Source organism: Rattus norvegicus, chromosome 4 (genome assembly GCF_021556685.1).
Source record: "Rattus norvegicus strain SHRSP/BbbUtx chromosome 4, alternate assembly SHRSP_T2T, whole genome shotgun sequence".
NCBI lineage: Eukaryota > Metazoa > Chordata > Mammalia > Rodentia > Muridae > Rattus > Rattus norvegicus.
In genome coordinates, this window is record NC_141537.1 from 165,729,468 (window position 1) to 165,747,931 (window position 18,464).

Consider the following 18,464-nt stretch of genomic DNA (forward strand, 5'->3'; position numbering starts at 1 on the left):
TTGGAGTGGTGTGTGTGTGTGTGTGTGTGTGTGTGTGTGTGTGTGTGTGTGTGTGTGTGTGTGTGTGTGTGTTGTTTGTGTAATTGTTTTGGTTTTGGGGAGGGGAAATGTTTTTGTCTTTTTGTGATTTTTGTGTATTTTGATCGCGTGATTGATTTTATTTCCCCCTTTTTTGTTGTTTAGAGGAGAAAGAAATAGTATGACTTTGGGTGGGTAGTAAGTTTGGGAGGAAAGGGAGCACTTACTGAAGAGAGAATCCATTCAAAAGAAGATATGAGTTTTTAAAAGGAACCCAGTTGCAAGGCAAAGGACTCTTCAAGAGGAATTACTTACTGGTCTGGGAGATGACAAGGGTGTTCTACACAGCACAGGATACTGCTCCTCCCCTTGGGTATCTATCATAACCACATGGAAAAACCTATTGCTGAAGACACTTCCCATTTTGACACCAACACATAGAGAAGTCAATCCCAATCAATATGGAAATATCTTCCCCTCGTTTGGCTTTCAAAGGGCTAGAAACTGGTTTTGCTGGTTGCAGAGAAGAAAAGATATGAGTAGACCTATTCAGCACTGGACCCTGCATGCTACAATGCTGACCTGTTAAGCAAGATATGTTGCAGGATAAATTGATGCTTTCTTACTGGAACTAGGTCCTTTACGATAAGAGGGAACCATGTCTGATGCTGTAATCTAACTCCAAAGCCTGAGATTGAAGGTGGTCAGAGGCCACTTGTGCCAATTGTCCTGCTATGTAGTCAGTGGGTAAAATGCGCTCCTAGAATTTATCGCTATGGCCTAGACTTGTGCTGCTCTCAACTCGATCAAAGATGAATCTTTTTTTCCCTTTTTTTTTTGCGATGTCATTCATTTACATTTCAAATGATATCCTGCCTCATTGTTACCCCACCACAATCCCGCATCCCATCTACTATAACACCCTTAATTTCACCTACAGGACTGTGCTCCTCCACCCACTTACCAATGCCAGTCTCACCTCTCTAGTATCTCCCTATGCTGGGGCATCAAGCCTCCACAGGAACAAAGACCTCCCCTCCCTCTGATGTCAGATAAAGTCATCCTCTGATACCTATGTATCTGGAACCCTGGATCCTTCCATGTATACTCTCTGGATGGTTGTTAGTCTCTGGGAGTTCTAGATCCTCCACTTAGTTGATATTGATCTTTTTATGGGGTTATAATTACCTTCAGCTCCTACAGTCTTCCCCTAGCTCTTCCATTGACGTCCATGGGCTCAGGAAGATGGTTGGCTATGAATAACTGTATCTGTGTTGGTCATGTGATAGTAGAACCTCTCAGAGAATAGTCATACCAGGCTCTGCTTAGCAAGCACTTCTTGGCATCAGCAATAGTATCAAGTTTTGGTGTCTACAAATGGGGATGGATCCTTAGGTGGGATAGTCTGTGGATGGTCTTTCTTTAGTCTCCTTCCAACTTTTGAACCTGCCTTTCCTTTGTAAAGGAACATTCTGGGTAAAAAACATTGAGACTGCTTGGTGGCCCCATACCTCAACTAAGGGTCACGCCTATCCCTGGATGTGGTTGTCACAAATTATTTGTCCACTTTCCTACATATTTCATCTATAGTCATCCCCACTGGGACCTGGGTACCTCTTGCATCCCTGGTATCTGAGACTTTCTAGTCATTACCTGTACTTCCCCATCACTCACTACTACATATTTATATTCAATTTCCTGACATTCTTTACATGCTTCTTGTACTTGATCCTACCTCCGTTTGATGTCCCCTTTCTCTCTTCCTCCCAGGTTCCTCCTTCACTCTACTTGCTACGATTATTTTGTACCCTATTCTATGTAGGATTGAAGATTCCACATCTTGGTTTTATCACTTTTTTGTTATTATTGGCTACCTTTTATTTACATTTCAAATTTTATTCCCCTTCCTAGTTTCCCATAAATAAACACCCTCTCCTATTCCCCTCCCCTTCTTCTTTAAGGGTGTTCACCCTTGATAACCAACACCATTCCTACTCTTCTACCTGACATTCCCTTACACTTGGGAGTCCAGCCTTGGCAAAACTAAGGGCTTCTCCTCCCCTTGGTGCCCAACAAGTCCATCCTCTGTTACATATGCAGCTGGATCCATGGCTCTGTCCATGTGTAGTCTTTGGGCAGTGGTTTAACATTAGTAACTCTGGTTGGTTAGTATTGTTGTTGTTATGGGGTTGCAAGCCCCTTCAGTTTCTTTACTCCTTTCTCTAATTCCTCCAACGGGGATGTCATTCTCACTTTAGTAGTCTTCTGGTAGCATTTGCCTCTTTATTTGTCATGCTCTGGATTAGTCAACCTGTAGACACCTATATCAGTCTCCTTTCAGCATGCCCTTATAGGCTTCATCAATATTGTCTAGTTTTAGTGGTTATGTGTATATATATATATATATATATATATATATATATATATATATGCATATATATATGCGTATATGTGTATATATGCTGAATTCCCAGGTGTGGCTGTCTCAGGAATAGCCAAATATAGCCAAATAGCCATTTCTTGACCTTTGCTCCAAAGTCTGTCTCCATTTATACTCCTATGTATATTTTTGTCCTCCCTTTTTTAGAAGGAGTGAAGCATTCACACTTTGGTCATCTTTTTCTTTGTGCTTCATGTGGTCTATGGATTGTATCTTGCATAATTTGACCTTATAGCTAATACCTACTTATCTTTGTGTGCAAACCATGTGTATTTTCTTATGATTAGGTCACCTCACTTGGGATGATATTTTGTAGTTCCATCCATTTACCTATGAATTTTATGAATCATTGTTTTTGGTAGTGGAGTAGTACTCGATTATATAATTGAACTATATTTTCAGAATCCATATTTCTTTTAAGGGACAACTGGATTATTTTGAGCTTCTGGTGATTATAAATAAGGCTGCTAAAAACATGGTGGAGCCTCTGTCCTTATATTTTGAAATAACTTTTGGGTGTATGTCCAGGAGTGCTATAACTGAGTCTTCAGTTAGAACTATTTCCAGTTTTCTGAGGAATTGCCAGCTTGATTTGCAAAGGGGTTTTACCAGCCTGAAGTCCTACTAGAAATGGAGGAGTGTTCCACTTCCTCCACATCCTCATCAACATCTGCTGTCAAATTTGTTTTTGATCTTTGCCATTGTGATTGGTATGAGGTGGGAACTCAGGATAATTTGATTTGCTGTCCCCAATAACTAAGGATGTTGAACATTTTTTAGGTACTACCTGGTTATGCAAGATTTTTTACTTGAGAATTCTTTGTTTAGCTGTGAGTCCCATTTCCATAGGGTTATTAGGCTCTCTGCAGTCTAACTTTTGAGGTTTCTGTAAATTATAGATATCAGCCCTCTATCTATTTTAGGGCTGGTAAAGATAGTTTACAATATATAAGTTGTGATTTTGTCAAAATTATACTATTCCAACTTCTAGCCAGAGCAATTAGACAACAAAGTAAATCAAGGAAATAAAAATTGAACAGGAGGAAGTCAAAATATCACTCTTTGCAGATAATATGATAATTTACATAAGAGACCCCACAAATTCAACCAAAGAACTGCTACAGTTGCTGACCAACTTCTGCAAAGTGCCTGGATATAAATTGACTCTAACAGATCAGCCTTCCCCTACTGAAAGGATAAATGGGCAGACAATGAAATTATGGAAGCAACATCTTTCACGATAGTCACTAATTATATAAAATAAATTCTATCAAATTAATAGGCTTCCTATATTGAAAGGATATCCAGACTGTGAAAAATATGGAAACAACACCCTACACAATAGTTTCAGGTATTATGAAAAAAACCTTGGTATGAATCTAAACAGGTAAGTGAAAGATTTATATGACAAGTACTTCAAGTGTCTGAAGAAAAGAATTCAAGAATTCCTCAGAAGATAGAACAGTCTCCCATGCTGATGCATCAGCAGGGTTAACATAATAAAAATGGCCACCTTACCAAAAGAAATCTAAAACCAAAATATTCAGTGCAATCCTCATCAAAATTCCAATACAATTCTTCACAGTTATAATGAGAAATTCTCAAATTCATTTGGAATTTTTAAAAAAAAGTAGCAAAATTATTCCCAATAATTAATGAAGTTCTGCAGGGATCACCATTTCACACCTGAAGCTGTTCTACAGAGCAATAGTGATAAAAAAATACTAAATGACCTGGCATTTGTGCAGAGAAATGCACATAGATCAATGGAATAGAATTGAAGACCCAGAAATAAACCACAGCCTATGGTCACTTCAACGTTGACAAAAAAGTTAAAACCATTCTGTGGAAAAAGGTAGCAGTTTCAACAAATGGTGCTGGGTTAACTGGAGGGTGACCATGTAGAAGAATTCAAATTGGTTCATATTCTCCATTTCCAAAGATCAAGTCCAAGTACATCAAGGTCTTCTACATAAAAAGAGATATGCTAAGTCTACTAGAAGAGAAAGTAGACAAGATCCTGAAACACATGGAAAGAGTGCAAATTTTCCTGAAAACAATATCAATGACTCATGCTATAAGATGAACAGTCAACAAACGAGAACTCATAAAGTTGAAATGCTTCTCTAAGGCAGAGAACCTTCTTTACAAAGTGGGCTATCGTACATGTAGAGTGGTAGAATTTGTCACAGTGCATAGGAGAAGTGTATATGTGCTGAGTCCTAAAGGAGATATCTGCATCAAATTCCTTGCCTGTATAACAACAGCAAATTTCTGGAGAGGGCACAGAACAGGACATAGAATAAAATATAAGAACCAGACGAGGCAGAAAGCTCTATGTATTTCAGGATTCTTAACAAGATGATATATCTTTAAATTTATATCTTCTTAAGAAATCACTATTCTTAGGTGAAAGCTGCAGGAAAAGAGAAAGATAATTCTTTATGGAGTGTTTGGGTACTGTGTGTTACTTGTTCCAATAGATTGCATACAACGATGAACCTCTAGACAGTTAACTTGAAGACATGAATTAGTATGATTCCTGTTTGAGTTTTGAGGAGGTTAGGGTTTTGTATGCTCATATATTATTTGATGTTTTATGATACTCAATAAAAATGCATATTACTAATAAAGATAATCTTGGAAGAGTTTTCTAGCAGATTATAAATAAGCAAACACCTTGGGATTTTCAAAAGAGCTTAAATGGATGGCTGGGCTACATATGTATGTTTATATAAACATGACCCTGTGTTTATATATGACCAATATTTATATAAGCTGAAAACAAAAAGAAATGTCACATGAACGTCTGAATGACTCAGGTTAAATTCATATGTCATGATCATTTGGTCACTCCACACCATTTATGTTGTTGACATTGTAGTGCCTGCCTTTCTTATGTTACAAGAAACAGTCCTGAGATGTATGCAGTTTTAAGCCACTTTTGGTCAGTTTCAGGAACATACAACTTGCCTCTGTAACACTTTCTCAGAGACTTCCTTATGCAACTTGTCCTTGACTATGAGCTCATAGAAAATGAGGAAAGGCATGAGAAATGAGAAAAAAAAAGCCTCTGCACACAAACCTCCCAGTTCCCACACCACTGTTAGTCTTAAGAGTTTAGAAACTCACAATTCAGATTGGCCATTATCAATCCATGACCATTCCTCTTTTGCTTTATTGTATGACAATCCAATCCAGTACTGGTCTGAAAGAACCTGGAGCTGAAGGAACTTCTGTAAAAGAAATAACACACCCTACGATGAATTTTCTGTAGATTTGATGAAAGAACAAACAAGAAAATTTCCCACCATTCCAGTATCATTCTGTGCTGTCCTGTTCTCTCATTCATCAGTCCCACCATGTTCATTCTGGATAGGACTTCCTACAATAGCACATTTAAATCAAAACTAAGTCAGTTCTGTAAGTCATTTAAAATAAAACTTTCAAGTGTCTTGAGATATTAAGATCATGGCATGCTGTCTGAGTATGTTTCTTAGACCAAGTCTCACTAAGCAGCCATGAATGGACTAGAAGTCACAATGTTCCTATTGAAGGCAGATTTAATGCTATTTTTTTGATTTAGCATTTTTTGGACTGATTTATCAATTTCTTCCAGTGCTTTATCTCTGCCTGAGCTAAATAGAAAATTCTTAATGTAGGAATCTTGAATCGTCATGAAGCACATAAATGTATGTTCAATGTCTTCAGCAACCAGAGAAATGCAATTCAGAACAACTCTGAGACCTCACCTTACACCAGTAGGCATGGGTAATATTAAAACTCAAGTGATAGCATAGGCTAAGAAGGTTATGGAGTAAGGGGAACACTCCTCCAGTATTGGAGGGAGTGGGAACTTGCACAATGTCTTTAGAAATAAATTTGGAGGTTTACCAGAAAAGTGGTAATAGTTCTAATTCAAGAACAAGCCATACCACTCCTAGACATATACCCAAAAAGTGCTCAATCATTTCACAAAGACACTTGCTCAATTATGTTCATAGCAGTTTTATTCATAATATCCAGAAACTAAAATCTTCTTAGATGTCCCTCAATTGAAGAATTGAAAAAAGTATTTGGAATATCTGCACGATGGAATAGTATTCATCTATGAATTACAAAGACACCTGTTATACCGACAAATGGATGGAACTTGAGAATATCATCCTGAGGTTGCCAAGTCCCACAAAGACAGTTTTGGTATGTTTCAACTTATGAGTGGATATTAGTCATAAAGAAGAGAATTTTTGTGCTACATACCACAGACCCAAGTAGTCTGGACAGAAAGAGGGGCACAAGCAAGAATTCTTGGGTCTCACTTGGAAGGGAGATTGGAATGGTTATGGAAGGCAAATGGAGACAGGGAACTGAGCAGGAGAGGGGTTCATGAGGGGAGTGGAATTGCAGTTTCATGTGTGGGGAAGCATGGGAGTATGGCCTGATGGTCATGAGAATCAGTGGAATTCTGCAACTGCTGAGGAAGTCGGTAGGGAACATCTTCTGGAATGTGGTGACCAGTGATAAGAGAGGCACACAATAATCAGTAGGGGTGTCCTTAGCTGAGAAACTTATGTAGACTGGTGAGACAGCCTCCTGTCGCCAGGAAAGAATCCCTGGGGACCAATAGCAATATCAATAAACTGACAAAACTTTTGAAACAAACTCACCCTGTCTATAAGAAATACAGGATTTGTAAATGGAGTAAGACTGAGGGAGAGGGCAACAAATAACTGGCTCAAATTGAGACCCATCCTGTGGAAAAGCATCAATCCATGACCCTATTAATGATACTCAGTTATGCTTGCAGACAGGAGTCTAGGATGCTGACCTCTGTGAGCCTATACCAATCAGCTTAGTCATACATGCACAGTAACCCCAAGCCAAACCTTGGATGGAGCGTGGGGACTCTTATGGAAGACTAGGAGGATGGATTGTGATCTCTTAAGTGGATAAGAGCTCCACATGAAGACCAAGAGTAACACTAACCTGGACCCTTGGGGATCTCAGAGACAGACCACTAAACAAAGTACCTATGTAGGGCTGGACCTTGGCTTCCCAGCATATATGCAGATTTATCTTCTTTTGGTATCTGAACAATTGCAGCAGACAAAAGTTGTTGCCTGCATATAACTGAGCTGCCTTGTCTGGCCTCAGTGGAAGAGGATGCACCTAGCCTCATGGAGTTGAGGGGCTATTGGTGCCTGGGGCTCCTCACAGAGATCTATTGCCTGGCTGTGTTCATGGGTTTGGACCAAGAAGGGAGAGAACTCAGGTTGGGGGAGGGAACAGCTTTCATCACCCCCTCTGCCAGTCCTTCTCCTTTTTGATGCTGCCACTTTGGTTGCTCAGGTCAGGCTGAGTCAGGAGGGGACTGACTAGCTCAAGAAGGATACAGGAGGGCTTTGGTGGCAATTTTGGGAGAGCAGATCTCTTCCCAAGAGGCATTGTTACAGCTCTTATGACAGAAGCTCTCAAACAATAGAATAATTCCTGCACACTTTTATTCCTTAACATGATTCTTAAATACAATTTTTGGATGGGTCAGTGTGTGACAGCAGGTACTTCCTATTGGATTCTCATGTGAGTTTTGGAAGACCTCGTCTACATATTCAGGGACTTGACTATTTCTTTGACTGATCTGTCTTGAACCTATGTGACCTGTGGTCATGTCCTTACCTATGGAGTAGGGGCTTGGAGCATTGCCCTATGTGAGTGGTCTATCTCAAATCTCTCTATAGGGGTCAGTGGGGGACTGCAGCTAGTGAGGCCTTGATCTGGGAGACTGGGAATTTGCCTGCTGTTCCATTTAGGCTTTCCAAGGATTTGATCTATCTCAAACAGAAATCAGGGTACCTTTCACAGCCTGCTGCCCAACATGCTGTCTTGATGTGCCAGGGTTTGAAAAAACAAGGGGGGCAAAATATTTTTGCTCCTGCTCCTGCTCCTCTCCTGCTGCTGCTGCTGCTGCTGTAGCTACACTACTACTACTACTACTACTACTACTACTACTACTACTACTACTACTACTACTACTAGTATTACTATTACTACCGAAAAATAATAAAAATTTTAAATAAATGTTTACAGTTAAGTGTTTCAAATGGATACTTACTCTATTATTTGTAATTAAACATACTTTTATGTTGTTATTTGAACATGTATTAAATTGATATATAAATATAATACTGTGTTATAAATAACAATGTTTTCATGGTGAATCTGCCACTATTTCTCTAGAAAAATATAGTCTTCAATGAGATTTCATTAGTAATGATTAAAACAGGAAATGTCAGATATGGGAATTATAAAGCATAAGAATACTGTTCAGTAATGATAGGGACAGTCTCATTGAAAATCACCATGGACCTAACTGGTCAACCACTTTATTACACATTTTTCATATTGTCTCATATTATAGGCAGGCAGAGAGGTTAGTTACTTTCCCTGTTGTCATCTGATTTCTCATCTCAGGAAGTCTCACATTAGAGCAAACATTAGACAGGGGGAGTTTATTTAGAACTCTATGAAGAAAAATAACTCTCAGCCAGAGGATGTGCTGTACCAAAGTTTTAAACTTAATCAGGAAAAGGCATGCTTTCTAAGGGACTCTCTTATAGGCTCCTGAGAAAGGGAGTAGACTGAAAGACACAAGTGTATCTGTAGTAATGAGTCTCCGGTAACGGACATTTGTCTCAAAGTTTTGTTCATATTACAGAAAAATAATATACATATAAAATATGGATTTAATATCTCATTATTCAGGGCTAGAGACAAAATTGAACAGAATAAAGGGGCAAGTGTCTACAGTACCAGCTCATCCTCATCATCTATCTTCAGAAGGGATAATCTGGATTTCTGGCAGGCTTGTTGACATCTGATCCAGGTTTTTTTGTCCAGGATGAAATAATAACATTTTATACCATAGCAGAACCAGTATATTTCAACATTTTTGCCTGTGAAAGTGAAGTTAAATGGTTAAATTCGTTGTTTTCTGGTATTGTGTTATCAGAACACAATATTAATTAATGTTGTGTTGAAAGAAAGAAAGAGGGGATGGGGTAAAATCTCCCAGGTTTCAGAAAATGAGATTCTATAATGCCCAGAGAACCCTGCACATTCAAGAGCAATGCAACATTGTTGATAACACTAGAGATATAGAACCATTTCCTGTGTCAATCATGTATGAGTCAGTAGAGAAAAGAATACTATTAATCCTTTCAAGAGAAATGAATTGGCTGGTCATGATAACATGCCTATAACCTGAGTACTCCAAAGAGAGAGACACACGAAGATAACTATTAGCTTGGGGTCATCCTAGGTTAAGTAATGACTTCCAGGCCAACATTGGATACACTTTGAGTTCCAAGTCAACCTGGACTACACAATGATGTCATGTCTCACATCAAACCCAAGAGAGAGATGCTGGCCTATGTGACAAACATGGTTGAACTTGAAGATGGTGAATAAGGAGAAACACACTATGGTCTAGGACCATAACTTATGTTTCTAACCAGATTAGGTTTTTAAATCAGCCCAGTTCTATGAAACTTAAGCTTATAAGATACCAGGGGGGTTGCGGATTTAGCTCAGCGGTAGAGCACTTGCCTAGCAAGCGCAAGGCCCTGGGTTCGGTCCCCAGCTCCGAAAAAAAAAAAAAAACAAAAAAAAAAACAAAAAAAAAAAGATACCAGGAACAGGAGGGCAGGAAATGAGCACGTGTTGTTCAGAGCCAGTTAAAGTGATGAAAGAATTCTAGATCTGCTATAATGCATTGTGTCCACACTGGTCCACTCTGTACTGTGAACTTAGCATTGTGCCATGTCATTGTTAAATTCTCTTACCTTGAGAGAAATGAAAGACATACAAGGGAGGTTTTGATGTTGATAGTCTGTTCTCATGATCATGTTGATAACTGGTAATTCCTTGCCCAGGGGGCAGTAGAAGTTTCAATGATACTCTGACTTGTAGAAACTAAGACTATGCTAACTCAAACAAAGATTTCTGAGTTGCCAGTGCCTACATGAAATAAGAACCCCTCAAATGATTAACCATGGCATCACCAGCATCTCAAGCTGAAGGTTAGACCTCAAAGCTTCCATGAAAGAAACAATATATGATAATGCACTTCTGTATTCCTGGTCTTCCCCTGGTACATACCTGTGTGCTGAAAGGAAGGTATAACAGTCTTAGTTTCACGGTACCATCTTGTCTGTTCTCTCTTTAGTGATAGCAGAAGATCATTGCCTCGACTACAATTTATAAACATATTTCTTAGCATTTCTTCCTTTAAGTCAATGTCATTCGGCATGGATGTGCAATTATACTTGTGGCTTAGAGTCTCATGCAGTTCATGTTTTTCATGAGTATACTGAAAAACTACATTAGTCACAAATAAATATCTAAGTAAAATATTCTACTAATTCTTAACCCACCATGAAAATTTGAATTTAAAAAACTATTAGGATGTGGGACAACTGTTATTAGATCATATGGAATACAAAATATCATCATATAACCTTATGTTTTAGCACAGCCTGGATGTTATTTTTTCTGTAAATGTGAAGGAATGCAATAAACTTTAAACTTACTGTCTCTGTACAGATGAAGTCTTTTTACTTAACCATGACCTCAATATGCATTAAAGAAAAAGGAAAAGAATGCCATAAGTTCTTTGCAAAGCTGTATCTTACAATACTTTTATGTAATATTAACAATCCCCTGAACTCAGAATGTACACTTCCACCAAGTCGTCAAAAGGAACATTACCATGAGTGAGAAAGAGCAGGGCAATTCCTAAGAGCCCCAGAGCTAACAGATTAGTATGAATAAGGACAGAACACTGCAGAGTATAAGGAAAAGTTATTAAAGTCCATAAGTTCTGATTTATTTCCTAATTATAGGCTACATAATGGACAGAGTATTTAACTGCATCATCCCTTTCCAAAACTATGTTTTAGGTAGAAGTTCAAATAATATGTATCTCAATTACTCACTGTTTGTCACGAACATTACAACAGCTACCAGCCGAAGGGAACAGAGGATTACAAGAGCTACCACAATGAGCTGCCAGGGGACTGACCTCTCTAAAGTCAACAAAACAAAACAAGAAAAACAACACCATGAAAACAGCACATCTCAATACTAATAAAATTTTGTATAGCAGAGAAACATGGGGAAATTATGTACAAGTTGATGGTACAGAGTGAAAAGTGCCCTGAAAATTGTAGAATGCTACCTAAAATACTGCCAATGAAGAAATCCTTCATGTGTGAAGTTTCACAAAATTCTGAACTCATTTCTGCTTTAGCCTTGTATTGTGAATAGTCTGATCTCAGACTAGAAGTAGTTGGATGACAGGCATGTGTCCTCACCCATTTCTGTAGAACCAAAAGTGCATTCAAGAGATGGCATTGGTGGCATAGGTACATTGCAAGTACAAGATAACAAACTAGACCATAGGATCCACCAAGAAAGATAACTGAAGATGGAGAGGAATGAAAGATGGATGGATGTTCTTGAGAACTGTTACAGAACCACAGCCAGTATGGAATTGATCTGCATAAATCCTGGAAAGGGCCTATACTTGAACTATTTCTTTTTCCATGTAAGTTTGATTTTGCTCTATATAATACTAAATATTCTTCAGTATCTAAGGTATTTGGAATCTGAAACTTATGCTTCTACGATCTCGGCTTGGAACACAGCCATGACAGTATGTATACAACAACTAAAAAAGAAATAGAGAAGAAAAGAAAAAGTGATACTTCTTCATTTTATTAATCCATGATTCTTTGACATTTTCAGGAACTCATAATAGGGTGTAATTATTCCCACACCCCCTAATCCTCTCATCCCCTCTTCCTTCATCTGCAATTTTATTTCCGTTTGGAGACTTCATCCTCTGATGGACAACTGTTGGTGCCTGTTACATTAGATGTTGGGGATATTTATAACAATTAAAACACTTTCCTAGAGGATGAAACTATTATTTATAATGCATAAGGTTCATTTCTGTAGGATTCTGTTTCTCTACAAAGTAGTCTTTTATCAGACTCTGGCTTGTTAGTTTTAAATTTTTCAGTATTTTTCTTTACCTGACCAAATGAAAAACCAAAAATGTCCATATGGTTTATCACATCTTTTTTAATTTTAATTTTTATTGGCGATTTTATGTATTTTCATTTCAGATGTTATCCTCTTTCCAGGTTCCCTCTCTCTCATTCCACATTCCCATTCTATGTGGATACTTTTCCTCCCAACCACCCATTCCAACCTCATCACCCTGGCCATTGCATTACTCTGGAGAAATGTGCCTTCACAGTACCAAGGGCTTCTACTCCTCTTGATGCCAGACAATTCCAGCCTCTCCTACATATACAGCTAAAGCCATGGGTCTCTCCCTGTGTACTCTTGGTTTGTGTTTTAGTCCCTGGAAGATCTGAGGTGGTTGATATTGTTGTTTTTCCTATGGGGTTACAAACCCATTCAACTCCTTCAGTCCTTTCTCTACTTCCTCCATTGGGGTCCCCATGCTCAGTTTGATGATTAGCTGCAAACAGCCTTATCTCCATCATTAAGGCTCTGGCAGGCCCTGTAGGAAACATCCACATCAAGCTCCTCTCAACAAGCTCTTCATGGCATCAGCAATATTGACTGGGTTTGGTAGTTGCATATGGGATTTTTTCCCATGTAGTGTAATCACTCAATGTCCTTTCCTTTGGGCTCTGCTTCACTCTTTTTCGCTTTATTTCCTCCTGTGTGTATTTTGTTCCCCCTTCTAAGAAGGACTGAAACATGCAAATTTCACTCTTTTTCTCACTTCTTGATGCTCAAGATTTCTTTCCCTACATTTTCCCATTGTGGTACTCTCCTCATCTGATTTATTCAGTAACTGACTAAAAGCTAAAGAGTAGAAGTAGTTTGTCATTCTTCCTTTTTTAGTTTTAAAACTTGATTATTTATTTTTTAAATTTTGTTTTAAACAATTTTGTACTTAATTATCCTCCAAAATACTCCCAATTCCCTTCTAGTCTTGTGCAAACCAACCCCAGATAAAGTGGAGCATGATAGTTTTCAATAGAATACAGTAAGGGATTTTTAAACTGTTGAAGGTTTAAAATGCATAAAAGCAATTGATTTTAGACACTAAAATATCTTACCTCTGTGGCCAGCTGCTCTGGCCCTTTGGGTCTCCTCAGGTCTCACTTGGTTCTGCAAATCTGAACATTTTTGAAATCTCACATTTGAGTAAGACACCTCCTGTTCACTCATTTTTGGAGTGATGTATGAAGTTTGTTTTCAGTTAAAGTTGGGCCTTCAATGATTTCTAGAAAAAATGTTGAAATACACATTTTAGGAAAGTACCTAGATCTGGTGGTACAGAGGACTAAGAAAGGGTAGGGTCTGATTGATTTACTTAATGATCCAAACACCATGACATGGAATGACCCTTATTTCCATTACAGGTGATAACTATTTGCAGATTTCTGTTAAATTAGTTTATTTCTAATGGCCCCAACAAATTTTGTTAAGAAATATATAAAGAATTAAAAATTTACTAACTCATTATACTATTGGCACAGCAATGGTTCTAAATATTTAGCCTACAAACATGTTAGGTAAAATAGGCTCCACTGAAAATCATTAAATTTTTTTTAAACAAAGTGTCCAAGTAGACGGGACTCAAGTCATTAGGATTAAATAAAAATGTTGCTTTAAAATTATTTACACATTTCTATAAACACATGAATAGTAAATGTTCTTTCAGTATTTTTATTGATCCATGGATCTTACAGTTTCTCAGTCACTACGTTCAAAATAATATTTGAAAGTTAATACTGCACATAATACAAGATATATAAATATCTTTTGGATTGAATTCTCAATTAACTGAGATGTACATCTTCCCCATCTAGCCACAATCTGCATATTCTTCTCTATGCTTGAACCTGCTTAAAATTCAACCAGAAAGGTTTCTACTGAGAGTAATAATCCAGATCCTGAAAGACAAAACTAAATATTGTGTCTCCTCTGAGGCTCCTAGCTCAAAGTCTTCAGAAATCCTATGCTGCCTTTAGTAACCGCAGGAACAAGAAAAGTAGAAAGGAGATATCACTGAATGGGATGTGGGAGCAAAAGAGAGAGGTAAAGGGGAAACAATTTTAAGTTGTAATTTCAAATCATTCCATGTGCACACCCATCTCACATGTAATATACTCACACATGGTATGATATTGCAAGAGGAAGCTAAATGAAAATAAATTTTGTTACAATGTAGAATACATGAAATAATACCCATGAAGAATACAATCTGATAATAGATATCAATGTACTAGTAAATAGTAAGTATTGGTAACTGACCTTACCTTACATTAATAACTGAGATGTGAGCCAGCAGATAATAAAGACAACATGCTGCACATAATACAACATTCTTCACTTGTTTTTAATTTGCAAAGTTTTCCCAGGTTTTCTACCTTTATTTCTTATTTATGATTAAGAAATAATCATTTCATTAAACAATTCTCTTTCAAAATTGTTGTTTATTATTGTGGAGCTGATTGAACCAAGGTTCATCTGTCCAGAAGACAACTTTACAAAGTTAGTTCTCTCACTCCAACTACATGTGAGTTCCAAGGATCAAACGCAGGTATTAGATCAGGGTTATATAGCAAGTAACTTCACAAACTGATCTATCTTACCTGATTCCTATTGTGATGTTTTTCAGATGGATAAAATATAAACATTTGATGCATTTAAAGAGTAAAGTCCTCCATAGATCTCTCTACCTCTAATTCCTTAGCACACAACAAAATTCACTGCATTCAGTAAAAGAAAATAACCAGTGCAGAATAACAGTTTTCACATGCTGCTAGAGTTAACCTGATCTAACACAACGAACAGGGCTTCCCCATCAATCTCCATTTCATGTCAAGTCATGTGAAATTCTCAATTAAACATTTGATCATTTGATAGAAAAACAATAAAAGCAGGCATTGTTACCTCTGTATCTATACTGAAATGATTCTGTTAAAGGGAACTGATCTCCCAATTGGAGGAAGAGTTGACCTTTCTTCGTCTCTATCCCCAAGAGGCTCCGAGAAGAAAGGCAAAACTAACTTTCCTCAAGTGATACTCAACCTCATGCCTTTATGCCACTCCTCTTGACCAAAGCGAAAAGAGGAAATTGCTTAATGAAAGCTGACTCTGAGAGCAAAGGAAAGAAGCAACTTACTGTGCTAGATGCTGCAAAATAAATGTCTTTAATTTACATTCGAAGACTGAGAAGATGTAAACTGCAGAGAAAGAAAAACCAGTGTCCTTAGCAAAACAATTAGGAAAAAAGGAACTGAAGCTGTTCTGTGCCTAGATTTCAAATGGGCTGTTTTGTCTTATGCTACTACTTTTAAAGTTACTTCTTCATTTTGAATTTTGCTAATAGCAGCTTAAAGTATAGATTAGGAGTGCCATTAAAACTCTCATGTTTCCACTGGTAATGACTTTCTTTACACTCTTCTAGCTTTTTAAACATAGAAATTTACTGTGAACATTGTCATTCCACATGGAATGATTTAACTGCTGATATGTTCATGGTGATGGGAAATCAAATCTAAGACAATGAGCATGCTCATTATGTACTCTTTTCCTGAAATACAATTTGTTCTTGTAGGCTTTTTTTGTTGGATTTTTTATTGTTGTTATTTTGATATACTTGCTATATCTTACTATGTACACAGGCTAATCTCATACTCATAGACCTCTGTTCTCACTCTTTTTTCTCTTAGAATTATAGCAGTATACCACTACACCAATTTATGCCATGTTTTTGTTAGATATTTTCTAATAAATAATAAGCAGTTCTGCATTTTATAAATATTGCTCCCAATCAATTATATACACTATAAACTAAATAGGTAATCCATGGATGCTGAACATCCTAATTGTTTTATAGTGTTTTTTGCTGTTAATTTATGAATTTCATGGGATATACTTTAGAATATAATTAAAAAAGTCATTTTATGCATGAAGCTATAGAATTTTAGATAATACACCTTTATGAAACTCTAATATCTATCATCCACTTAATTTATAGTCTATGACTTTGCATGAACAAATTCACAATTAATTTTTTTTAGGTATGAGATTAGGTAACTTTTCCTTGTTCGAGTTTTGCTCATGGGTTGTGATGAGAATTCTTGGAAACAAGCTGTTTCAGTAAAGACTTTTTTAAACAACAGAGATGTAGGGACTGGGTAATGGTGTGTGTCTAGCCTTTAGACTCCAGAAGCTTCTCTAAGACACAAAAGCAGTTAAATTTTCTACCTTGTAATACCCCAAAGTGCAGGTGTTTAAAGGTCAGGACAAGGAAGGTATATGAGCAAAAGTGAGAAGCTGTCACATCTACATCCCTGAGCCATTGCTGCTCTAGAAAACCCACATCACCCCGTCAATTCTGAAAGGTTTATGGCATACTGCCCAAAGAATTCGTATTGGCACTAAGACCTTATTGCTTTCTCTTTTTTTTTTTTTTTTTTTTTTTTGGTTCTTTTTTTTGGAGCTGGGGACCGAACCCAGGGCCTTGCGCTTCCTAGGTAAGCGCTCTACCACTGAGCTAAATCCCCAGCCCCATTGCTTTCTTATCTCTGCTGAGGAGGTGCTGTTTTTAACATGAGGCTAAATACATACACAGGGCATACTACTTTTTGTTCTCTCTACATTGCGTACCTCATCTAAATTCATACAAAATACCATGGGAAAGAACCAAAGAACTGTTTGTTCATTACTGTGACCAAAGTATAAACAGGAAATGGGGTACCTACCAGTGCACTCGATGAAAGGAAGAAGGTTGTTAACAGAAACTGAACACAGGGTGGGAAGATTTTGGTTTTTGTTTGCTTGTTTGTATGTCAGAGTCAGGAGGATGCCCATAACTGTAAAGCAAAAGAGCAGCCGCTTCCTCTAAGTTCTGTATAGTTGAGCTCTCAATTTATAGAAGAATGTAAACTGTTAAGGGACACAATTAGCATTGAAGATATAGGACAGCAGAAGGAATGGAACTGACTGACACTCCCGTATTGTTTCTTTGATCAAGGTTCACCATAAAATAGGAAGTACATAACTTCACATGAGCAAGTAATAAAACAGAGAAGTGAAAAAACATGAAGAAATTTTTGTTTTCTTGAGTTTTACTTTCTAAATTATTTTTGTGGAAAAAACAACAACAGTACCAACAGTACACACACACACACACACACACACACACACACACAAACACAAACACACTTAGAGAGGTGTGTGTTTGTGTGTGTGTGTGTGTGTGTGTGTGTGTGAATTCATGGATGATTTGCTGTAAAAGCCTTTAGTTGTGAAACCACAACTGTCCATACCTTTAGGTTGAGACAGACAAAATCCTAGTCCCACATTCAAACCTTCCAGTCAGAACCTTAGACCTCAGTGCCATCATTGCACAGCTGCAAGCTGCTAATCCTGTCCCATGCTAAGGTAAGAGACACTTGGAATAGTCACCAGCCAGAGGAAAGGATGGGCTGATCACTGCAACATTGGGAGGACTAGCTTATCCTGGCCAGTGTCTCTCCACTTCATGCTGTCTTTCAAAGTGGAACTTTTACCACATGAAATATGGTAAACTTCACAGGTCTTAAGAAAACCCCCAAAAGCTCTATTTTGAGATTTCCTGTGCGTATGTTCAACCTGTGCATTTATAATGGCAGTTATTTTACCACTCTGCCTCCTCTGCCTACCCACATAGTCCTAGTTGGGCTCAAGCACTGAGAGGAAATGAAGAAGATTATTCAGGAATGGAGTAAGCATGATAAAGGGTCCAGATAGATTTTATTGTGTATAACTGAGCTGTTCAATACAAAGGGACGCAATTGACTCTTGGAGAAGAGAGTTAGGCAACAATGTATAAGACCTTTGCCTCTTCAGTCCCTGTTTTCTCACTGTGTCATATTTCAGAGTAAGCACTCTAATCTAGTTTCACTGC

The 18,464-nt window shown here is 37.7% G+C and overlaps 1 protein-coding gene across 3 annotated transcripts in view; it reads right to left on the reverse strand.

The window, feature by feature from the left end:
• Nucleotides 1–15,574, reverse strand: part of Ly49si2 (immunoreceptor Ly49si2) — a 41,048-nt gene extending 25,474 nt beyond the window's left edge. For all 3 annotated transcript variants that reach the window (XR_015685725.1, XM_087658496.1, NM_001009498.2), the window contains exons 1-6: nucleotides 15,461–15,574; nucleotides 13,618–13,784; nucleotides 11,452–11,541; nucleotides 10,616–10,834; nucleotides 9,269–9,411; nucleotides 5,591–5,694 (exon numbers count right to left, since the gene is read on the reverse strand). Coding sequence is in view for 2 of the 3 variants with exons in the window: in XM_087658496.1 (XP_087514622.1) it covers nucleotides 5,591–5,694; nucleotides 9,269–9,411; nucleotides 10,616–10,834; nucleotides 11,452–11,541; nucleotides 13,618–13,729 (668 nt within the window). In the remaining variant the exon portion in view is untranslated. The remainder of the gene's footprint in view (nucleotides 1–5,590; nucleotides 5,695–9,268; nucleotides 9,412–10,615; nucleotides 10,835–11,451; nucleotides 11,542–13,617; nucleotides 13,785–15,460) is intronic.
• Between the last annotated feature and the right edge of the window lie 2,890 nt (nucleotides 15,575–18,464).